This window comes from Oreochromis niloticus, linkage group LG5 (genome assembly GCF_001858045.2).
Source record: "Oreochromis niloticus isolate F11D_XX linkage group LG5, O_niloticus_UMD_NMBU, whole genome shotgun sequence".
NCBI lineage: Eukaryota > Metazoa > Chordata > Actinopteri > Cichliformes > Cichlidae > Oreochromis > Oreochromis niloticus.
Window position 1 is genome coordinate 2,595,376 of NC_031970.2, and position 25,511 is coordinate 2,620,886.

The window sequence follows — 25,511 nt, forward strand, 5'->3', positions numbered from 1 at the left end:
GTAGTCTATAAAGTCTATTAGAAAAACCTCTTTGGCCTGCTTAATTTATTACCTCAGTAAACACTCGATGACTTTATGTTGCTACTTCCAAGTCTTAGCGAATACAACACGAGACTCATTTTGTAAATTATGGTTGTTACTGGAGAAAAGAAGGATGTGACTGAAAGGTCATGAGTCAGTGAGAGCTACCCCGAACTCTTCATGTCTGCTTTTAAAACACCATTGTGGCCAAAGTGAAAGCACTCAGCTTGACACCTCACAACAGGTGGGCGTTGTCATGGTGGCTATATCGATCGTTTATCAAGAAGTTGACTGCTCGTTTTTATCTGGTGCCTGTTTTGAGTTTGAAAGTTTTGGTTAGGCTTTGAGTTGTAAAATAACTCTTCATAAGCCAGCTTCTAAATACAAGATAACAAGACATTACATGTGTGGACGAGCAAAAACATCACAACAGGACAGATCCTAACTGTGTCAAGCTTTGGATTATTTTGAAATATGAATCATGCAAAGCTACTGTAGTGTCTTGCATACTCTAGTCTGAAAACGTGTAGCCTGAAATTACCATACCAGCTCCTGTTAGGTGAACTTCTGCTCACCTGGTGAGACTGTCTAAAGCAAAGCCCCTCCACAGTGGCTATGTCATCTGTAAACTATCCGGTCGAAGGCCTCCTGAGACTGTCGTTCATTCTTGAAAACCTTTCCTGAAAGCTACACTTGTTCAGCTCTGATCTTCATTTCCTTGGTGTCTGTCTGCTAAAGTCCATAAGCTGGAGAATCCCCTTTATTGGAACGAGATGTGATTACAACCAGACAGTGCTTAATCTTGAAATCAGCCAAGTGATCCTCTATGGCTGCTGAGGGCCTCTTATTAAATTTTCTATGGCTGTAGCTGGAGCACCAGCCCCATACATTAGTCTCACATGGGTCTTACACCACTGAAGCAACATCTTTCACTGGCTTTAGCTGTGATCTGACTGAGCCCTCTTTGTGCAGGAGTGTGATGTTAGTGTGCTTTTTACAGCAACGTAAAATCCTACGTGGATTTAACTGAGACTTTTATATTCCCTGGGGAATGTACGCATTTTCTTTGGCCCACTTTACTTTTCACAGTGTTTGTGTTATCAGCCTATCGTACTGAGAAGTCGATTTACAGATATATTTAAATCTTACAGCTGCTCTTTGTTTCTTTTAAGGCATGTTTGTTTGCTGTGTACTGGTGGTGATAAAGAGGTGTAGAAAGATGTTAAGATCTAGGACCCAAATCCTCGACAGTAACCCAGGGACGTAACAAAAGGGAGCTTTTTATTGGCTCGTGGCAATGGCGAGGAGATTGTGTGGATTTTTGACAGCCACAGAGGTGTATACATGTTTAAGCTTTAAGTTGCAATGTCAGGACCTGCTTTGTGTTGAACCTAATACAAACAGAATTTGGATTAAATATGAATGTTGCTCTTGTTATTTAAATTACATGACAACCATTAAATACATTCTGATAGGTTGAAGTTGGTATCTGTCATCAGTACGGTCCAAATACATGCGTGTATGTTGTTAGTCAGTCATATGTGCACACGCAGATCATGTGACTGGATAACAAAATTACAAAACCAATTATTGGGAACTCAGTTTTGCACTTTAAAAGTCCAATCGTGTGCTGTTACATTAAGGTACAAATAAGTATCCCCTGGGTGAAGAAACAGTACCTTAGAGGGACAAGCCATAGCTGCACACCTAAAGGTACACCAGAGTGTGTGTGGTGTATATATAACTAAATAAAATGCCTTCTTTATGCGCAGTGTTTCCTACAGGTTCTCTGTGTTTCTCTTGCAACCCAAAGACATTCTTCTTTGGTGCCTTGGTGATTTCAGATTGGCTACAGATGTGAGGTAGCTGAGGTTGTGCACAGCAAGATTAGCAAAGCAACATTTCCAAATGTATGAACGAACGATAAAAAGAAATCACTGAGTAGCGAGTTGTGCGCCTTCTTTAGAAAGGTCTGTTTCTTATCGTTGCTTTAAAGATATAAAGTGGCAACTAAAAGATTCAGTTCTAGCGTGTGTAAAGTAGAAACGGGGGTGCATGTAAAGACCCCCTGCTAAAGATATAACAGCCCAGTGATCTGATGCAACCCTCACCTCCCACGCATTAAATGAGACGATGTGTTTCCAATAGATGAAACGCATTCAGTTCTCAGAGCCTATGATTAGGCTGTTAAACCTCAGTTTTTCTATCTGCAGACCCCCAGACTCCGACTTGGGCCCCACGAGTTCTACAGTTAAAGTCTATGAGCCGAGGCAGCCCATTTAATGGACTGAGGTGTGATTACATCCTGGAGAGCTTAATTTAGATAGCAGCCAAGTGATTCTCTACGCCTGCTGGGGGGCCTCTTATTAAATCTATGCAGAAATCAATGTAGAAGAGTCCATTGCTCTGACAAAGCCACGGCAACCTGATTTATTACGTGTTTGGGTAATCTATCGATTTATAATGTGGTGGAAGCCATCAATGTTGTTTTTCCTATTAGATGAAAGTAAACACAGCTAGCAATGAGTAATGGGTTGTGACCTCCCCCTTCCTCCTCCACACACACACAGACATGCACAGTGCGAGGCGCATGTGCACATTTTAATCTCTGAGAAATATGTGCGCACACTTGCAGTGCATACAGGCGAGGGCAGAAATACAGAGAGTTTGAGCTAAATGCATAAAAGACGCCACACAAGCAGTGAAACCCTGAGCATAAACACAGCCTGAAAGGAGCTTTACAACTGCAAACCCGCTGACCCACATACTCAACGCACACACACCTCTTTTCATTTACATTTTCAACATTTAGCTGATGCTTTTATCCAGAGTGACTCAGTGCTAACAGCAGAGTAAGTCAACACTCATGAATCAATGTGACTGTGAGGAATAAAGAAGTGCAAACACACCTACAAATGCAGCACTTACACATTCACACATTTACACATGGACAGATTTATGCCAACCTTCAAGCTTAAACACACGGTTAACTCAGCTGCTGTATTTATTTATTTTTTACAGGAAACACTCTTTTGCAGTACAAACCATGTGGTATCCTCTGCACATGCTCAGTCAGCTCTACGTGTGTGATCGGCGCTGACAGTATTTGGTTTCCTGGTATTAAGGTGTGTGACATGGAGCCAAAGCTCTCTGGGGTCTGATTGATGCCAACTAAGGATGTTTCCCCACACAGGATTCATCAGTGTTCAACAGAAATATACGAGTGAAGTGAACCACACGCACTGCGGAGCACTCCTGAGCACGAGAAGTACAAAACCAAGCAAACAGAGCAGATGTAGGATCATTTAATCTGAAGATGCTTTCACACTGGACACCTGGCCAGATTTCCTGACTTTCTTGGTTGATCTGATGAGGCCAGCAGCCTCCTCCTGTCGGGGTGGCTGTAACTCAGGTGGTAGAGCAGGTCAGCTTCTAACTGGAAGGTTGGTGGTTCGATCCCAGTCTGCATGCCAAATATCCTTGGGCAAGATACTAACCCCATGTTGCTCTCCGATGTATCTGTGTATGTTAGACAGTAAGCACAGTTTAGGAAAAAAAATGAGTGGGTGAATGAATTAGTTGTATAAAGTGCTTTGAGTGCTCAGATAGAGTAGAAGAGCGTTATATAAGAACCAGTCCATTTCCAGATAAGGTGGTAGTTTTGCCAACCAGATTAATTCTTTGTTAAGAGCCCCTAAAGTCATTATAGAGATGAAGCATCCTCACCGGATGCATCACCACCTGGTACGGCAACAGCACCGCTTACAACCGCAAAGCTCTCCAGAGAGTAGTGCGGTGTGCTGAACGGATAATTGGAGGTGAGCTTCCCTCCCTCCAAGACATCTACAGGAAGCGGTGCCTGAGGAAAGCGGGGAGGATCATCAAGGACTCCAGTCACCCCAGCCACAAACTGTTCAGACTACTTCCATCAGGAAGGAGGTTCTGCAGCATCCGGTCCCGAACCAGCAGACTGAGAGACAGCTTTTTCCACCAGGCCATCAGACTGCTGAACACGTCATAGACACCTCACCCTCACTACTGGAACTTCAACATTATGCACTCCATACTGTACATTAATGCCACTGTTTTGCACATACCTACCTCTGTATATTTTATATTTTATATATCTTATTTTATTGTTTACTCTATTTCATTTGTAAAACATGTATATACACACTCACACACACACACACACACACACACACACACACACGTAGAAAAACATATTTAGTACACACATTCAGTAATGTATATACCTTTATATATGGTACATATATTTATTACTTTTTAGATTAACCATTTTTATATTTTGCTTGTTGCACGTTATTGTATTTTGCACAACTCTGTTGCTTGTGAAGCTCGCACACAAGAATTTCACTCGCATGTACTGTACCAGTGTACCTGCACATGTGACGTGACAATAAAGGTGATTTGATTTGATTTGATTTGATTTGAAGCATACGTAGGAGGTCAAAAGAAAAGAGAAAGTTTCATTCAAGATCAGGCTGAACGCCGACGCTCAGGGCTGCACACAGTGAGAAAACATTTTTGGACTGTGATGTTTCAGACTGGTGACCCGTCCAGGGTACAACCTTCCCCTCTGGGACAGGCTCTACCTCACGTGAGCCTGAATTGGCTATGCAAACCAAAATGGATGGATGAATATTAAGGCTTCATATTTTTCTTTTTATCTGCAAATCAGGTTCTCGTTAGAACTTGTGAAGGAAGCTTGAGATGTTCAAATAATAGATGCATCATCCCCCAAACTTTCGCACATACTGTATTTATCCTCACGCTGTGACCTTTATTCATCCTTTGCACATTAAACACATGAAGAAAACAGGCAGCGCCTGTATCACCTCCGACAACTAAGGAAGTTCAGGGTCTCTCCAAAGATCCTCAGGATCTTCTATACAGGCGCTGTGGAGAGTATCCTCACACAGAACATGACAGCGTGGTTCGGGAACAGCTGTGTGAAGGACCAAAAAGCTCTCCAGAGAGTGATCCGTACAGCAGAACGCTGCTGCAGGATTGCTCTCCCCCCACTTCAGGACACCTACACCAGGAGATGCCGGACTACAGCAACGCAGATTCTGAAGGACCCGTCCCATCCTGGCAACAAACTGTTCCAACTTCTACAATCTGGTAGAAAGTTCCGCATCATCCGGGCAAGGACAGAGAGACTCAAGAAGAGCTTTTATCCTCAAGCCATCCGGGCCCTAAACCAACCCCCCCCCCCCCCCCCCCCCACACACACACACACACACACGCCATCTCACATCATCTATAATTGACTGAGACTCTCCTCCAGACACTCAATTCCTTTAACTTCCTTTAACTTTAAATATGTTTATATTGTCCATTCTGTAAAATAGTCAGATGTCTATTCATATTAATGTACAGAATTCACCTGCTGCTGCTTCTACTGCACATTCACCCAATGTATATACTATATATATATTTATAATGTTATCCCTCTACCCCCCCCCATGTTTTTGCACATGTGGAGGATCGTGTCAGGATACATTTCACTGTGTGTTATACTTGTATAACTATGCATGTGACAAATAAAGAACCTTGAACCTTGAACATATGTGAATAATTACAGTGTGAATCCATCCAGACTGATCCAGTCATGCCATAAATATGAGCTTCTGCACACACAAACACACACTTGGTCATTAGTGAAATGAAAACATCCACATTTCCCTTTGGAATGATAACGGCAGATTTCCCTCTTTCATCAGCAGAAACAACATTTAAATGCTGATGAACACATGGATGCATTATTTCTCTCTCACAGGCCTGATGATGTGTGCAGTATTGCTTTCTTCACTGCCGACCGGGAGGATTAAAACTAGCTCAGTGACCTCCAGAAGCATCACAGCTAGCTTAGAGATGAAGCCGCCACGGTGCTGCGTAAAACATCCTCCGACGCACATTCACACGTTTAAATTTATATGCAAAACACAGACATGTAAACTATTAAGATAAATACTGATTTGCATGCACAAACATGAACTGATGTATTCGGAAGCAAACGGGGAAACAAACGTACTGCAGCGTGTGCTTCACATACAGATGCAGAAACATGAATACGCTCGCATAAACAGAAGCACACAGGAAGCTGTAATAACAACACAGACAGGGTTTTGCAAATAAGCTGAAATCAGCTGAACTAGTATCAGCTTTGGCTTCTCTTGTTTGCTCTCACAATTTTCATATAAAAGGACACAAAAAGAAGCAGAAAGGAAGTTAATATTCTACCTGCAAATGTGTCGACATCCACATCCTCCCATGTCGAAAAGTAAATCGCTGTCTCCCAGAAAAATAGAATGACTGACTCACTTTCTAATTTCCTGCCTTTAATATTTCTTTGTTTGATAAAATGTACATGTTGGTGTTTAACATTTGTTTACTTCATGTTTCATGATTATTGCAGCTTCAGTGTTTTCTGGAAGCGTAGGTGACTCTACATCTAGAGGTGTTTTAATTTGTTCTGGCGGTTGTAGAGTGGGTGAGTTGGGACTGTGGGAGAGTCTTCTTTGTGTCTGTGTGTTTTTCTGATTGTGCAGTTGTTGTTTTTTTACCATTTTACATTTTTATTCCGTTATTTTGAGCCTAAAGCAACGAGGAACCTCCAGAGCTGAAAAATGAAGCAAACACAGAATCGACAAATACTCAAGTGTCTCTAATGTCCACTGGAGGGCAGCTCCAACAGTGTGTCACAGACTCTAGTGTTAAAATAGACAACGTTACAGCTTTAAAAAGTACGTTTACAGCCTGATACAAAAGAAAGTTTTGGCCTTTATTTTCACGCCCGCAATAACAAGTTTGAATTTTATTTTATGACTCGTCCACGAGCCCACAGCCTGTCCATCGGTTCTCTCAGGTAACAGGGTGGAGTGACGACCCAAATACAAGATGTCAATGTTTCAATAAACAAAAGGCGAGCTTTAATAACCTTTATTCAGATTGAAAACATATTCCCAGGAAAGCTCCAAATGAAGGCAATCCAAAATAACATCAGGAACAAACACAGACCACCACGACCACCATAAGAGACACTACAATGGACAACGCAGGGACCAAAGGAAGGGCAGGACTATTTATACCCACACGGTGTAATCAGGGAACAGGACACAGGAGGGTAACTAGACACAGCTGAAACAAATCTAGACAATAATGGGATGGCAAAGCTGAATGTGAGCTACCCAGATGAAATAGGATGTAAACAACAACTAAAAGTGAAAAAAAACATAACACGAGTGAACTTAACAGAAGGAGAAACAGAAGAATGACACAGAGGGAAACACTGAGGGAACTAATGAACTAAGGGATTAAGTGAGATTAATAGGTTATCTTAAAGTCAGAGTCTCTTTTTACCAGGCTAAATCACCATGGAAACCAATGCACTGCAGTAACAGATAGTGAACTCAGTTTATGTTTTCACTGATTGTTTTGTTTGTGTTATTATTTGTTTTATTTCTCTCTGGATACTATTATGAATTTTCCCTATTTCTACTTATTAATGCTTTTGTATGTTCATCTATTCTATTTTGTTTTAATGACTTCCTGTTTATTATACTATTGTGAAGCACTTTGGTGTACCCTTGGTTTTAAATTTGCTATATAGCTGGTGATACCAACAGGCTAACTGAACAGGAAGGCCAGCTCTGTGATTGGCTGAAATGTTTGAAGCAGAGAGGAGATGTCCATCATGGATAATCCTGACCACAGTGTGCAGTGGGCAGCTCACCCTCTGAATGAAACAAGCTAATGCAAGAAGTGACCATCAGGTGAGTGCAGCTTGTGTATTCATAGACAGAGCTCTGTGACATCATGCAGATACATGAGCCAAAAAACCCCCTGTGATAAAGCACGTCCAATTTTTCTAACAGCGATCACTGTATATCCCCTGAGCTCCTTCTTGGAAACTTTGCTCATGTTTAATATGAACAAACACCCTGACCTGAAACAAAGAAAAGCACAGCTACCCTCAGTCACTGTTTTAGGAGTAAGATTAGATCGAACTTATTGCTGATTATCAGAGAGTAAAAATAGAGTCCAAACTAGAGATGGACCGATCCGATATTAGGTATCGGTATCGGTCCGATACTGACGTAAATTACTGGATCGGATATCGGAGAGAAATAAAAAATGTAATCCGATCCATTAAATATCAAAAAAGCACCTCACAAAACTTGCTACACGGCATAACTCGGCTCATAACCGTAGCACGTTGGAGCAGTATGCGTCACGTGATAGAGCGGCTGTGTGTATTTGTAGCCTCGCTACCAAACCAGCATTTCATCTCCGAGGAAGTTATCCCAGAGAGAAGTAAAGCAAGTGTGTAAGTTCATCTCTGAATGTTTGTAAAGCGTTCCCACGTTTATGGAACTCCAAAGTGTTCAAAATTAAATAAATAATAGGACATGATGAAATAAATAACTATGTGAATAAATAAGACACAGATATGTAATACGAGAATGATATTGTGAAATAATGGAACACATTTTGAAAAAAAAGCTCGTCATTCTGAAATATATTGCATTCTGCTATATAAATTTACTTATTATTGTGAAATATTATTTCATGGTCATTATTTTTCACAATAACAGAGATTATTCCTGAGGCATTTTATTTATTTCCAGCCGTTTTTAATCCAAAATGGCCTTTTTTCAAAGTCAGTCTTTATTTCAAAATCCCGTTTTTCCCGATGGCCTATTTATTTCATAATGCGACTTTTCAGCAGAATGACTTTGTCTGTCAATCAGTGTGAGTGGGTTGGACCTTTGCTCCTATTGGCTGATCGTTTACCATCGACTAGTTTTCCTGGATACCTCTCCGCGGACGGCTGGGCTGCCACAGCTAGCAAAAACGTGCTAGGTCAAAAGTCACGGAGGATGGCGGACTGGTGTGAACTTCAGTCAATTCTGCTCATTTTAGCAGATCAGATAGAGAGGGATCATTTACCTGTAGATACTGTTTTGAGTCGTTTAGATGATGTTTCTGAAATGCTTGGGATGATAATTGCTCTTCAAGATGTTAGCATCGATGACAACATTGTCGAAAGTTTAAGATCAATTCAGCACCGTGTTCGTTTGGAATACGCCGAGGAAGAACTGTCTTCAAATGTTGGTCGTCCAGGTCTTGAAATCCCGGCTGCAGCACTCAGGACTTTAGTGCTGTCCGGGATAACCATCGGGGTAATTGCCGATATGTTTTCTGTCTCCGAGCACAATTAGGAGGAGAACGACGGGGGAAGGTCTAAGGTAAGTTTACGGTGTAATTTAACACCTGTGTGAGTCTGTACACAGCATTATTTAGATGTTGATCCTTAATTATGACGTTTGACATTGAAATATTATCGCTTTTTTTATTGTGACTGTCTAAACCTAGTGGGGTAGCTACGGCTAAAGCTATCGGCGCCATCTCGGCGTTGAGACACGTTTAACCAGTGGAGCCTGTAGGAACCTTTTACACAGAGAGTAAACCCACCAGCTTTCCACAGGCTACTTACTTATCACGTCTTGGTAGAAAGCAGGGTCATTAGTGCTTTAAATAGTATATAGTTGAATGTTTCATTGCTGTTTGCAGCTGATTGTTCTCTGATAACACATAACAAAGTAAGTAGTGGGTAGGGCTGTGCGATATGACCAAAATCTCATATCCCGATATTAAGACATCTATCGTCCGATAACGATATAAATCACAAAATGTAACATTTTCTGTAAATTCTGTGAATCTCGGGCAGCTCGACTTGCGGGAAGTGTTTCCAGCTGGGCATCGTGTACCTGGAGTCGAGTGTTTTAACTGATGCATGAAACGCTACATTTTTAGACATAAGTTGTAACGGCTGCTGTTTTCTTTGTGAGTATTTATTACACAGCGTGCTGCGGGAAAAAGCCTGTTCTAACGTTTGAGTCTAAGGTTTATTTTTTAGCACCTGGCGGCTCTTTTTTGCTTCTCATCCGTAAATACTCTGCATCTTTCACGTGATTCAGTTTATTTTGAAAAGTCTCAACAGGATCTTGAGCTTTATTGTGAAAGGTTTATGTGGAACATAAACAAGCGGACACGAGGTGGTTTTACCGTCGTTGTTGCTAACGACAAGGCATAAAAACAAGCGCTTGCCCGTCTGTAGTGTGGTTATATTAAATATAAGAGAAAGAGAGAACTTTAAGAAATTCATATAGCCACTACAGTGACCATCAAAATAATGAAAAAATATTGCTGTAAACAGTTTATTTTGCGACACCACGAAACAAACGATAGCGTAAAATGAAACGATAGACGTTTTTCTATCGTCATCCGATATATATCGTTATATCGAACAGCCCTAGTAGTGGGTTTATTGAAATGGTTTTGTCTATTTCAGCAGCGTTGTAAATATCATACTTTCGCTGGTGTCTTCAGTAAAGCTAAAACAAGAATACATTTACGTCCTTAGTTCTTTTATTATTAATTGGAAAACTTTGTGTTGAGATTTGCTGTTAAACTAAAAAAAAAAAAATTATGTGCAGAAAGTCTGATAGGTACTCTTCTATTGGAGATGAAGACTTGGATGCAAAAGTGCTGGACATTCAGCGTCATCACCCAAATGCCGGCTGCAGAATGATGATGGGACATCTACGATCCAGAGGCATATACATTCAAAGTAAGCTGATATTGTTTGAATATCCAAACACCAGGAAAGCATGTGTCAGTGTGGCCATGATGTGATATTTTAATGTTTCCATCAAAAATGACTAGGCATGTTCTCATCACTGTTATGCAGTTATGTTCCTTTTTGAACCAGTTTGTACACGATTCTCTCTCCTCAGTAAATCTGTACAGCACCTGGATACTTACCTGAAGCAATGAAGATCTGTCCCATATGCATTACAGTGTTTACAATAGTCTTTTTGTAGTTGGTAGTACTAAGACATGATCTGTTTGTTAATCAGGATTTCGACTGATGGATTCAATGAGACGAGTCAATCCAGAAGGGGTCGTGATGCGACGGTTATCTATTCAGACTGCAAGGCGTCGTCAGTACAGTGTACCAGCACCAAGTCACCTTTGGCATATCGATGGAAATCATAAACTAATTCGGTCAGTACTTGCATCAGAGGGTGAGCAGCACCAAGTTCCTGGGGGTGCACATCAGTGAGGACCTCTCCTGGACCACCAACACAGCATCACTGGCCAAGAAAGCACAACAGCGCCTCTACTTCCTGCGCAAACTCAAGCGGGCAAGTGCTCCACCACCCATCCTGACCACATTCTACAGAGGAACCATTGAAAGCATCCTTTCCAGCTGCATCACTGTGTGGGGCGGTAGCTGCACTGACTATAACAGAAAAGCTCTACAGCGCATTGTGAGAACAGCTGAGAGGATAGTTGGTGTACCACTCCCCTCCCTGCAAGACATCTACACCACCCGCCTTACCCGCAAAGCCATCACAATTGTCAACGATGCAACCCACCCCGCGCACTGTCTGTTCAGCCTCCTGCCCTCCGGAAAAAGATACAGAAGTCTCCGCTCCCGCACTACCAGGCTCACCAACAGCTTCATCCACCAGGCTGTGAGACTGCTGAACTCTCTCCCCTCCCGGCTCCCAGCCAGCAGAACCACCAGACTGGCAGGAGTATAGGAAGACAGACTGGACCCCCCCCCCCCCCCCCCCACACACACACACACACACACACACACACACTCCACAACAAGGAAACACTCTCCACATTCCTGACTGGAAATGACTACCTCTACATTACAACTGCACACACCTGCTGCTATATATTTTTAGTATTTTCTTTAGCATTATTTATATTACTATTACTGCTGCTACAGTCTTATGCTGCATTAAAACAAAAACACTTACCAACCACAACCTGGGACTACGTCAAGTAGACAAGTACACACAGGGCGCACTGTGGAACACTTTATTATATGTTATGTGTAGGTCCTGTCTTGTTACATCCTGTATGTACCTAAATGTTGTGCAACGTAATTTCAATTCCTTTGTATGGCAAGTACATCTGAAGAGAATTGACAAATAAAACTGACTTTGACTTTGATCACTTTTCCCTACTCCATTTAAGTAACAGGATGCATGTATAAAATTGTAAAATGAAGCCTCGAGTTTGTAAATGTCATCTTAAATGTACTGTCATACAAGGCAATTTACAGGATGAGCTATAGTCATGTCTAAGGCTTTACATATTTAAACATTGGTCTTACATTTTCCTGTAAAGGTAGTATTCTTCTGTAAAAATGTAACTGGGGACATGACAATGTTTTTGTTCTTTTTAATTCTGCCTTGTCAGATGGACATTTGTTGTCCATGGTGGGATAGATGGTTTTTCTAGGTTAATTGTCTACCTTAAAGCTGCCACCAACAACAAAGCTACAACAGTTTTTGATGGTTTCTTGTCAGCAATCAGACAATATGGCATACCGTCCGGTAAGAGGTGTTTACCAAATACAGTATGCCAAAAAACTCTGTATTGGACAGTAGTTATATTCAGATTGTTACTCTCACTGACTCGGATGAAACTTCTCTACTTTTTTTCCAGGTCAGACAAAGGGGGGGAAATGTGAAGGTTGCACATTTCATGGTGCGGACAATGGGGGAGAACAGAAACTCTCACATTACAGGCAGAAGTGTTCACAACCAGCGGTAAGGACAAGTAAATTGATGGCCTGTCTTACATTTTTTTCACACATGCAATTGTAATAAAACAAATGGTTTCCGAGCATAATTGACTGGTTTCACAGCACATTAACACTACACTAATAATTGACTTAGAAGGCTGTTGACGTTGAAATACCTGAAAAACCATAAATGAACAATTTGCCTCACTGTGTCTTATAGCATTGAGCGCCTGTTGAGGGATGTATATGAAAACGTCCTTGACCTTTTCTACACAATCTTCACCCAGCTGGAGATTCAAGGACTGCTCAACCCTGGTGAAGAAATGGACTTGTTTGCACTGCACAGATGCTTTTTGCATCACATTCAACATCATCTTCAGTCATTCCAGGAAGCATGGAATCAGCACGGACTCAGAACAGCAAACAACCATTCACCCCTGCAACTCTGGTTGCTGCACAGAAAGGAGGGACAAGATTTGTCACAGGTACATGACTATTTGATTCGTATTTGTTCTTGTATGTAAAACTCTGCTATTTGTGGTGGAGATGAGTTTATTTCTACTGTTCAAGATAGAGCAGGGCGATATGGCCAAAAATATTTATCACGATATAGATTTGAAAACTTGCGATAACGATATAACTGACGATATAATTGATGCAAGACAAAATATAACTCCACAACTTTACTAGCGCAAAAAAACCCCCATCCATTTATTTTCACTTAAACAAGCAGCTGTTTTTTTTTTTTATATGTATTAAAGCTACATAAAAGTTTAACAGTGCAAATGTAAATTCCTTGGTGAAAGTTTAACCAAAAGGCATTTCCAGTAGAAATGGGCTGACATATCCTGAGCATAACCATGTATAATATCCACTGAAGTTAAAAAGAGGTGCTTTGCAACATGAAACTGCAGTGTGCCAAATAAAAAAGCCAAATATGTATTTTTCAGACCATAAGGTGCACGGGATTATAAGGCACATTAAGCGAAACAAAGCAGTCAGATAAATCAAACTTTATTCAACTCATTCTTCTTGCTTCCTCCACTTCTGTACCATTGATTCATTAATGCTGTATTCTCTCACAGCTGCTCTATTCCCATGTTGTTGCAGTATATTAATGACTAACTTCGTATTGTGGATGGATTATCTCAGTTGTTCTCCTGACTGAAGTTTGGTCCATTTACAGCATCCTGCCATGCGATTGCATTTGTCTCTAACCATCGGGAACCTTCACATTAACTTTTATCGAGTGGAAAAAAGTTATCGTTCATCCTCCAGCTTCACTGTTTATGCTGCTAACATAGCTGTGTTGCTAGCGATCACGTAGCACATCATTATATAGCAGCTAGCCCAACTTCAGTAACCCTACAAACGTCACTGCTGTTTAGTTTTCTGTCTTCATTTATGTTGGAAGTGATAGCAGAGCTGTACGTTTGAATTTTTTCAGAAATCTCTCAGTCAGAACATGCTATGTCATGCTTAGGTGGAAGCTAGCGAGCTAACTTCCTGCTAACTTCTAACTCCGTTAAATGTAATAAATTCTGTTTTCATGGATGCCTGGATGTTATACTTAATTGTTACACCTGGTAAAGCAGCAATGCTGATCGTTTTATTAAGGATGAAAGAATTTAGACAGTTTTTAACTCTCAGTGATGCTCTGTGTTTGTTTGACTTTGGGACCTCAAGTAGACGGAGTTTAGGACCCAGATTACTCCCAGATTTACGAGCACCTTAGTCCGACAAATACGGCAATAACGACGGCCCGCTTGCATGTTCTACAAAAAACTGTGCTTTGTTGTGTATCTGACGGACAAACACCAAACCAGTTCCACATCACTGAAGTTGCAGCATTTTTACAAACCAATTCTGGTTCATCCGTTTCACTCAACATCGGCCATGTGGGTATGAAAACAAAGGCACTGCGCATGCGCGTTTTACCCATATTCTAACGCGATATAACATTGTACCGGTATTACCGTGAACGGTATAATATGGCCCAGCCCTATTCAAGATGGTGTACCAAATATTTCTCCTGTAATTATAAATGTCTCCCAAGCCATTCTTTCCTTTAATCCCATCTGTCAGGTATAGATGGCAATACCTTAAAGAAAGTTAAATTTGTTATACCTGAAGAGAACCAATCCTGACCTAGAATGGGTGAATGAATAATTAGTTGGTCGCCAATGCCTAAGAAACTCACGTAGACAGACTCAATAAGTCCATCTAGGAACAGCTGCAGGAAACACCACTTCAGGTTAGATTTAAGACATGTGCATGGTCTTTCAGGTTGATGAGGATTATGGTGTGGACTGGACAGGACCACATAATCACCGCCCATCAAATGAGATCACCATTCCTGAGATTCAGCTCCCACGTGCACTGAATGAACGAGACCCTGCTGAGCTACCAAACAACAACGTTTCACTCAGTCAAGCTTTGGATGCCTACTGTGAAACTGTTCAGTCACTCAAACTTATGTTTGATAACACACCTTAACTCTTCAAAGTAAGCAGGTGCAATATGTTCACATCCTATTTCTTGCATAACCATACTTCAAAATCACTTGTAGAAAGACGCTATCACATTTAATCAGTTTCTATGTCAGGAGGATTTTTTTTATGTTTCTACATCTATGGCTTTGTAGCTAATACTGACTCAAAACAGCATAACCAATTTCATTTTCAACAAAACAAAACAGTGAGTGGCTATAAAACAGTTTTTGGGGTTTTTTTTACACAGCTGTCACTTTAATGATGTTCATTTCTTGGATGTACAGTACATATCAACTCTGAGCAGATTTAATAAAATGCACACAGAACAGTAGTGTAACATCTTAATGCAAATAATTTTTCCTACAAAATTTTTTTTGTACCAGTAGCGAGTATAAACAAAACATACTGTGTAATTTATAATGTACAGTGAACGACTGATTTTGTTTTCTGAACTTTTTGTCAGTTTATATTAAAAAAAAAAAAAAAAAAAGCCAGAAATGCTCACCTGTACTGTGCATTTTTCACTTTAAAGTGTATTAAAGGAACTAGAACTCAGTAAATTGTCACTTTCTTTGAACACTGAATACAGTAATCTAATGCAAGAAAGAAAAAATTGTCTTATCTTACCATGTGGTTATGGAATCAATCCTAAACCAGACCAAAACCTGAGTCAGTACAGTTGAGACACACCTCAATGTCCATCAGAAATGACTCATAGGTACAGTAGTGTGCAGGAAGACGTAGAACTTCAAAACAGGTGGAAAACTTTGGGAGACTGCTGTTGACCACTTCCACAGTCATTTCTCTCGGCAAGACTTCCCATCCTGTCCAAAACTTGATGAGGGCTTTTCGTTGTGCACAAGACGCTGCAACGGAACATTGTTTTGAGCTATAATGACATCCTATATTCATTATTTTGAATTTTTTATGGAGAAATACCATAAAAGATGAACACTTACAGAGCACCAGACATTTTTGCCCCACTCAAATTGCTGTTGTAGCTGTTATAGATATTTTTATGGTAACAAAGCTAAAAGTAGTCTACATACAATTATAGTGCAACTGATAATGCCACCGCTCTGTTTTTTTTATGTATTGCATGGAGGCAGTATGGAGCAAATAACAAAACAAAATTATACTATGGTGTACTTTGTTAATGACCCGAGATCACTGGACTGTATGTAATTTACCAAAGTATAATCAGAGAAAACCAATAGCAAAATACCGATAGCAGCAGACTTACCATTTTCAATGAAGGACCGAAGGTAACCTGCCACTCTGCATTTATCCTCAAGAGAGCATTCCTCTTCCTCCTCAGCTTCATCTTCTGTGGCAGGCCACACTATCCTTTCTAGAATAGACTGTATAAAACAGTTCACCTTGGATAAATGTTTCTCTTAAATGCTACTAGATAAAATTAGCTGAATTTGTCATTGTTATAGCTTTACTTATCTTGTAGTCTTAAGAGCGTCAGCAACATTAGGTGTATTTTTTATTAAATGTAACCCAGCTGTTCGACTAGCCCAAGCATACAAAATAGTATATTGATGTTTTGTGTCAACAATTAATGTGCATCCTTCATAAATTAACCAAATACCTTTACTATTCAGATGTTAAAAGATGTGACCTGACTTTACCTCACAACAGGGAGCCGTCTCTGATTCCCTTGGTAAGAAAAGAGGAATGATGTCTGATCTTTCTGCCAGAAGCGGCCATACCATGGTCTCCTTAAGCCCTTTCCTCAGCTGCTTGACTTGACGACTTGTTCGTGTTATGACCTACAACGGTGAGACCAAACCAAAACTGAAGTTGGAGTCCGTAAATTGAGACACACTTTAAATGTTAAATACTTAAAGAACATCCACTGTGCTGGTAAAAGCATTTCAAATGGCCTCCAAAGAGATTTTTTTTTTTAAAATTGTATATGAAAAATGTACTTATTCACATCCGAAGGTTTGATGTGCTTTTCTATTTAAAATGTAAATTTATTGGAGACAGTAAATCAGTACTCACAGCGTGGAATAGCAGACGTTCATACAGCCACTTTCTATTGGTTTGTGTGACACCTGGCAGGTCCCAAGCCAGGGCTAGCTCGAGAACATTTCTTCGTTCCAGTTCTGTTAATTCAGCAGTGCCATCAAGCTAGGACAGAGAAAAAAAATTAGTAGTCAGTAGTAGGTACTGATGGCTATTCAATCTTGTCTCTAAATTCAATATTTAGTGAAATAGTAATTCTTTAAAATAATGGTACAAAAATGCAAACCAGCTGAATAGTGCTGCGGATATCAATATCAGGGCAATCCTCATTCTGAACTGTAGCTGTTTCAGGTGAGCCCCCAAAAAGGACATGGATGATTGCAGGACTTATACCAGACACACACGGTCCACCATGAATAGGGATGGGTACCAGTGTCCGGTGCCATCTGACATAAACGGTAGTAACCAGACCGAAAAGCAGCGCACATTTCAGTGTTTTTTTTTTCCTGAGCCAATTCTAGCCAATCATTTTACGTTTCCGAGGATAGTAGGCGGGGCCAGGTACGTACGTTCTTTTAGAGCAGAGCTACAGGTTAAAAATGCCCAAGGCGAAGCGATCAAAGTCTGGCTGTACTTCACAGCAAAAGATGCAAACTCAGCAGCCTGCAACAAGTGCTTTAAGCTGATACTGTGATACTGTCAAAGGAGGTAACACCTCGAATCTGATGAAACACCTGGCGACGCATAGCGTTGCTTTTTAAAGCCGAGAAATTTGCCGTGTTTGATAGCTTGCTGCGAGACCTCACACCGTGCACATCTACTGCGGGTGTGGTGCCTGTTAGCGGACCCGGAGTTAGCAACATCCCCCCAAAAGAGTAGAGTCCTGGCCCCTAGCCCTGCCAGCGTAGCAGAAATGATGAGGATGATGATGGCAGCAGCAGCCGTTCTTCTCTGCGTGAGTAGCTTCATGTTGTTCGTGTGTAATTAACGTTGAGTAGGCTAACCACATTATTACATTAATGCATGTAAGGTGAACTAGCAAACACCGTCGTAGTTACATGCGGCTGTCTTCTTGTTTGATGGCAGATACTCCCTTCACCCTGGCCAAAAAGGCTAAAATGACCAAAGAAAAAGTGGAAAACAGTTAAACATGAGAGATTTTTGGACAAAGTTTGTGTTTTTTTCCATTGTTTAAGCACTGCTTCCAGCCAAGAGTGAGACCATATATGCCCTATAGCTGCAGAAAAGGCTAACATTGTTATCTTTTTACAAAAAAAACAGCTGAACATGAGAGGTTTTTGGACCAATTTTGTGTTCTCCATTCTTTAAGCACCGGCTTGAGCACCGTTTAAGCACCGGCACCGTTTCAAAAGTACCGGTTTGGCACCGGTATCGGATAAAACCTAAACGATACCCATCCCTAACCATGAATGAATGAATGTCCCATTATTCTTCCTAAGATCAAACATAATAAATTCACTTAGCCTAACATTGCACGGGGGTAAAAACAAACAGTTTTGTAACTGTATTCAATCTATTTTTCATCTTTATGGTTAGTTAGGATAATGTAACACAAGTAATGCCATTTCCTTTAGTGCTGCACATGTATTATTTTAAATTACTCTTCGTCTTATTTCTGTACATAATTTTCTTACCTGCCACCAAAAACATGTCACTCTCAAGCAAGGTCTGAGAAGTGGATGGAGTCAAGTGTTCTGGCTCACCGTCAAACAGTCTTGTAAGATCTGTGTTCCCTGAAAAGAGTACAGCTAGGTTATGTTGCGTATGAGAAATCCAGGCAGTAATTTTAACACAATTAACTCATTTACATAACAAACACATTTTCTTTACATGATGAAATATTCTCTTATTTAATCCACTATACATGTGCCCAGTCTAAATATAACATACATATCAAAATTCAAATGCAAACCAGACTGTACTAGAGAAACTGCCTTTGAGAAGAAGAATCTCTTCACCCCTTCTCCAACAGCAACATCCCCTAAAAAGGAAGAAGAAAAAAAACAAAACTTGTGAAGTTTCGGATTAGTCAGTCCCTGGATTTCTATTGTTTTCCCAATACAGAAACAATACCTTCCAGTTTGCAGCTGACAGGCCCCGCCCACTCTACCTTTGGGGCTTTGTAGAGGGAGATAAGTGACCTCTGTTGACCCACAATACTTTCCCGCAAGTCCATTTGCAGGACTACTGCCTTTCTGGTCTCATACTTTGAAAGTAACTCGGACTTGTAGAGCCAGGCTGCTCTGGTTGCATCTTGTTCACATTTCCACTCTGAAAGGTACACATTTGTATGGATCAATCAAAAGAAATAAAATATATGTAATTTTTGCCATTTGTCTGGTATGTTCCTAACTTAATTCCTGTCACTACCTGGTTTTTCCCCTAGAAGTGACTTTTCGTCATCTTGATGAGATGCATTTTCCTGCACTACCATATCACCTGACGATTGCTCTGCTCTTGCTGAATTTATGGTGGAGTCCAAGATGATACCATCTGGTTCCTCTACCCCGCAGGACAGATTCCAGGCATCACTGTTGCTACAGGATGGGACCTCTGACCTTGCTGTTGCACTACGAGTCTGCCTAGCCTGACTTTCAGTAACAGACTGAGGTTCAGCACCACTCAATGAACTGTGAGAGGGACTGGCAGAGGTTTCAACATCCATCACCAATATATAAAGTGGACTTACTTAGTTTCCACACTGTATACTAAAATATACAGAAAATCAAAGATGTTCCCTACCTTGTGCATTTAGTGATGTGGTTTTTCATTTTATTTAAAGGAATGTTAATGTCACAATTCAGGCATTTTGTGGGGGGTCCTTGTTGCTGGAGGGTTGTCAGGCTTTACAGACAATATGGAGAAAAAAATAAAAATATACATATATATATATATATATATATATACACACACACACACACAATTGGTGCATGCTGTGATAAAAAATATTTTGACAGTTCTGCAATTGCATTTGTCAACATGTGAGCAGCAGAAACAAATTGTAAACACAAAATGACATATCTCCTTCTAAACCTTTTCTAACAGTTGCTTACATACACATTCAGAACCATTATTACTCATATGCAGTCATGTTTCTAACCAGCTGACAGCTAAACTGATTTGACACATAGTTGAGCTTCGCTAGCCATTTGAACTAGTTTATTAATACATGCAAATAACATATTCTGACCCTAGTCATTACTCACGTCTTCCAGATCAATACTTTTCTGCAGTGGCCTTATATAGATCAAAGCTTGTCCAATTCCACTCAATGGACTGCGGAGATATCGCACTGTATATCCAGTGTCTGGGCTTGGGATTGTGCGCAGGTTACGGCTTCGTGTTGTACCCGAGATTCTCAGCGGTTCAAACCCTCCTGTGTCTTTTAGCTGAGGGAAGGTATCCTCAATCTTCGCCTTGACCACTTCTGGGTCATCATCCCTTCCTGTAAAACACATTACTTACTGTACATTACAACAAAAATGGTACATATAAGAGTAAAAAGGTAGTTAAACTAAATCTTGAAATATTAACAAATGACATGTAGCATCACCTTGGAATGAAATCCATTTCTCTCCAAGTCCAGCTGCTGATAGGTCAAATTTGACTGCTTTAGCTGGCACTGTGTCTGACATGGTCATGTAAACAGAAGAAGGTGTGTGTGTAAATGGAGCAGCATGCTTTCTTGGAAGATTGCGGGGTCAGAGATGAAAGTGGCGCTGAGGAAGGCCTCGCTCTGTAAGGGGCAAACAGTCTTGCGACTTCAGCTTTAAAAAGGGAAAAACAATATTAAAAAAAATTCTAAAAGCTTAGATTAATTGCTACTTAATTTGCAAGCATTTTACCCGCTTACAAAATCACTACATTGAACTAAAATTGCTTTCTTTAGATTACTTGACTTCCGTATTAGCAGAGAAGACACTTTAAAACAGTCATGATTAACTATTACCTACAACAATGTAAATAGTGACAGACATTAACCCAGAAGACGATTATCTTCTCTTACCTAATTTATTGATTCTTTGCTATGATAAAAACAGTATAAAAAATCTGTGACTGAACTGATTAAAAAGCTAATTTTTGGCAGACAGACAGAATAACAAAGCAGTAATAACATCGTTACCCTGAACAGCGTTTGGTGGAGTGGAGCTAGCTGTGATAGCGTTAGCATTTGTTAACGTTAACACTGTGCTGTTTTGATGAGAACTTGGACCACGGACCGCTTCATCTCCAGTACGCTGCTGCAACACTCAGACTGAGGTGAAGACGTACAATCTAAGCGGTTAGCAACTTCTCTGAGTAACTCAGAAACGGGCTTGTCTCCTGCAGCCATGCCCTTCACAAGCATTGATACACCTGTAACGTTATTCGCGTGTTTTACATTTGTCGGTGCCTTAACTTTATTTCGAGCTGCATACTGCCGCCGTCTGCGTGGGAGACGCTTAACAACCGATATATGGAGCGACTGCCTCTCTCGCTCCTGCTGCTACTTCAATCATGAAACTGATCAATGATCAGCTGATCGGCTTTTCTGTCGCGAGTCCGTCTCTCTTCTTTGTTTTTGGCCCACTTTGCACCAGAAAGAGGAAACCAGCGGCTGAACAACAGCAGCACGTTTAAGCTTGATAAGCTGTTGTTAGAATGTATTTAATATTACTTTCTACACCAGGATCCTTTTCTACGTAGCTGACGGCTGGTAACTGTGCAGGGGCGGATCTAGCAAAGTGTAGCCCGGGGGGCCGATAGGGCATGAACAGGGAAAAGGGGGCACAAAGACATACTTTTCTTTCTTATTCTCATTTAAAATGTCTAGCTTTTAATAAATAATTATCTGAATCTTACACCCAAAGTTTTAATCTGATGTAAAATGTATAGAAGTCCATTACTGTATATAGTAACTGTTAAGTCCAATATACCCAGTAAGCTATAGTACTTTTAAAGTACAAATTAAAGTTGATTACGTCAATTAAGCATCATGAGGTGGAGGGTGGGGGGGTGGTTCCCTATTTTTTTTCTTTGCTGGGAGTTTGCAACCCTATTAGTTAGGTTGCTTAATATTTCTGCTAAATACTCTTTAAAATACCAGAATAGGGAGGATGGAGCAGGTTTAAGTTTATTAGATTGATCAGTGTTGCTGAACTATGAAATACTTTGGCTGCAGTGTAGTTTTTACATACAGGTATAACAGAATAGCTTTAGTGTTGTTGTTTATTTAAACTTGAGTATGAACTTATACAAAATGCAGCAAGATATTAAAAAAAATGTTTTATTGATTAAAAAACACACTATATCGGATTCATATCGGTATCGGCAGAGATCCAAATTTATGATATCGGTATCGGACATAAAAAAGTGGTATCGTGCCATCTCTAGTCCAAACAGCCCGTCGCCCCCTGTCTGAGTGCTATTTCCATCGTGTCACAGGTTTGTTTCCCGGGGGAACGTGTCAGCCCGTCTGTTTCTATAGTAAGCCCTTCACTATTCTCAGTCTGCCTCCCTATTGGTCAGCCCGTGGGGATACCGGCTTAGTGACAGATTTCATAATGACACTATAATGTTGCATTTATTGAGACAATAGAAGAAAAGACGCAGATGTGGGAGGTGGGCTTCAAATGGGCTTTCCACAGCTGGAAAATAGTTTGTGTGTGTGTGTGGGTGCTCCTGGACTTGTGTGCTTTGTTTGTTTGTGTCCTTATTTTCTGTCACCTGGAGTCTGATTGCTATTTTGTCAGGTCCCCAGCCTCCGTGTGCATCCGTCTGGCCACACAACAAAGCTCGCATCACTTTCTTTCTCCATCTGTCTCTCTCTGCTCGGGCTCGCAGGTTCCTGCAAGTCTCTTGAGTCTCTCTCCACCTCTGCAAGTCTCTCATTCTGTCTCTTTCCATTTTCCCCAAAGGTGTGCTTCCACCACAGGAACCTTCCCAGAGGAATAAGAACATTTGGAGGAGCTTAGTTTGACAATGACAAGAAAGGTGAAAGGTTCTGATTAAAGTGAATAACAGCTTTAAAGCTGCTCACATGCAACCCAGCCTACTTCCCATGAATGCGTGTATTGTCTCCGCATTGTGGCAGCATATACATGAATGTGGCGCTGATTTAATGTAGTTAGCAACATGGCCGCTCCAGGTAGCTAATGACTAAAACGCTTTTGTGAAGCTCCAAGACTTTGGGCTAGCCTCCCCAATGTATTTTATTTCAGACAGATTTAGTGTGTGTGTGTGTGTGTGTGTGTGTCTTAAAGTAATTCATCATTATTAGAGATTTTTTGGACTTATTCTTCTTTAGGCAATATTCAGTTTTATTTATAATCAAACAGTCATCTCAAGGTGCATTATATTGTAAGTAAAGATGCTACAACCCCTATGAACAAGAACTTGGTAACAGCAAGAAGGAAAAATTCCTTTTAACAGGAAACCTCCAGCAGAACCAGGATCCTGCAAGCAGCCTTCTGCCGTGACCGGTTGGAGGTGAGGGGATGAATACATGCTGTGGAAGAGAGCCAGAGATGAATAATACCAGTACCAGCAGTAAGTGAATATTTCCAAAGGTGTCCATCTTATGTGGAGCTGATGAATCAGCGTTGTCAGTGCAGAGTGGGTCACACTGGTTCTGCTGGACCAACATGTAGTTTGAGGTTTGTGCCACAGCTGCCCTAAATTAACAGCACTGGTAAAATAATATTTGAATGTTAATCCAATCAAAATTACATTATTCATGCAAAAATATAATTATGGTTTTTATCCATGAATATTTAAATTTTCAGTTTTACAGAAAAAGCTGAAAAAATTAAAACACATTAATAGTATTATTTGATTAAGATGCCAAATTACAGTTATTTACACGAACAGAAAAATGAGTTTTCGAGGTTGAATGTTATGCTTGATTAATTTCTGACTTTAGTTCAGTTTGCATATAAAAACACAATTAATTAATTTTCTGAAATGATTTCTGGTTTCTTAAAGCACTTTCTACTAAAACTCTTCTTTACACACACATACAGTTTCTTGCCCAAGGATGCTTCCACATGTGGACTGGAGGAGCTGGCGACTGATCCAAGGTCATAGGTGACCAGCAACGACCTCTGTGGCCGTGGTCGTTGCTGGTCACCTGGGGGGTCAGCAGGTCACAGCAGTTAGAACCTGATGGAGCTTCTGCACAAGCCAATATATTTTTTCCCAATATATTGGCTTTAAAAAGAACTTTCCATTGTTACATTTAAACGTTTAACCATTTGATTGAACTTGTATGAAAATAAATATATGTGTGCTGTGTATAACTGTATAAGTATAACCTGCATACACCACATGAACATGAAAAGCGAGAGCACGTTCCAGGACGGCGAACGTGCTCTGTGCCTCCCTGCATGTGTGACTTCATCAAACACTTGTCACTCGCAGCCTTTTGCTGTTTTGATCATGTCACACACTCTGGCACGTCTGTCAGCACCCAGAAATAACCCCCGTGTCTTTCTGTCTTTTTCTATTATGAGCACGTCTCGATGTGACACTTGGCATTCTGCAGCAAAAGCTCTATTAAGATGCTATAAAGCCATTAAAGTGACATTAAAATGAGACCTCATGCACTGAAGATCGAATGTAAATCAGACGTTTTCAGGTTTAAGTGCCTCCGTGCAGCTGTTGCAGCCTCAGTAATGGAAGTCGTGGAGGTTTGAGCTTCTTTGCCGACTCTCTGGACAGTCTCTGCTCCCACACACGCTGAAAAACATCCAAAGTGAGTTTGATACGGCCGACTCTAAACTATAAGAGGCGTGAGGCAGTTATATTACAGAGACAATTTCCCAGCTGTCTGTTTGCTGTATTGGTTGCTGTTGGACCGCCTGTCAGCTGTTCACTTAGAGCCGCTGACCGTCTGCAGGTAGCACCGTGATGGCGTCGCAGGCTTTTTTTCTCTTCCAATATGGACTCTGAATTCTTCCTTCCTCTGCTAAAGTGGGAGATCCCTCTGTGGGGGATGAGATGAGACAGGCAGGTGAGTGTGTGTTTGCATCCTGTTTGATTGGTTCTTGACTCTTTGACTGGCTGACACTGTGTGTGTGATATTGTTTGGTTGGATGTGTGGGCGATTATGTGCTTATGATGATTTCTCCTCCTTCATTGCTGCTTGAATGTCTGCCCCTCTTTAAAGTTTATGTTCATGAGTGAAGATGTAGCCAAAGCACATTTCAGTGCACAGCATGCTGCATGCAAAGTGATGCTGAGCAGTAAAACATGAATGCTGGGTTCACAGGCCTGTGCTACGAAGAAGGATTTGGGTGTTAATGAGGAAACGTCAGGTTTAACCCCGCGTGACATCGCCTCTCTCCTCCACACCTAAACTGATCCAGAGCAGGCTACATTGT

At 40.8% G+C, this 25,511-nt stretch overlaps 2 protein-coding genes across 4 annotated transcripts; one reads left to right on the plus strand and one right to left on the minus strand.

Moving 5' to 3' along the window:
• Window positions 1-10,410: 10,410 nt before the first annotated feature.
• LOC102078796 (uncharacterized) lies at window positions 10,411-15,708 on the plus strand. Of its 3 annotated transcripts, XM_019356805.2 has the most exons (6): window positions 10,420-10,681; window positions 10,971-11,118; window positions 12,334-12,470; window positions 12,583-12,686; window positions 12,882-13,146; window positions 14,948-15,708. In XM_019356805.2, the coding sequence occupies exons 3-6, from the start codon at window positions 12,429-12,431 to the stop codon at window positions 15,155-15,157; spliced, it is 621 nt and encodes a 206-aa protein (XP_019212350.1). In that variant the 5' UTR covers window positions 10,420-10,681; window positions 10,971-11,118; window positions 12,334-12,428; the 3' UTR covers window positions 15,158-15,708. The 3 variants fall into 3 exon arrangements, 2 of the variants coding, with proteins under 2 accessions (XP_025763400.1, XP_019212350.1); XR_003220281.1 differs by lacking the exon at window positions 12,334-12,470 and having other exon boundaries at window positions 10,418-10,681; XM_025907615.1 differs by lacking the exons at window positions 12,334-12,470; window positions 12,583-12,686 and having other exon boundaries at window positions 10,411-10,681.
• Window positions 15,387-21,632, minus strand: LOC106096608 (uncharacterized). Its single transcript, XM_019356803.2, has 14 exons — window positions 21,275-21,632; window positions 20,705-20,918; window positions 20,342-20,596; window positions 19,894-19,995; window positions 19,522-19,781; window positions 19,225-19,422; window positions 19,046-19,132; window positions 18,786-18,884; window positions 18,556-18,585; window positions 17,417-17,541; window positions 17,167-17,295; window positions 16,791-16,931; window positions 16,397-16,514; window positions 15,387-16,019 (listed from the first exon to the last, which is right to left on the minus strand). The coding sequence occupies exons 4-14, from the start codon at window positions 19,920-19,922 to the stop codon at window positions 15,802-15,804; spliced, it is 1,434 nt and encodes a 477-aa protein (XP_019212348.2). The 5' UTR covers window positions 19,923-19,995; window positions 20,342-20,596; window positions 20,705-20,918; window positions 21,275-21,632; the 3' UTR covers window positions 15,387-15,801.
• Window positions 21,633-25,511: the final 3,879 nt, after the last annotated feature.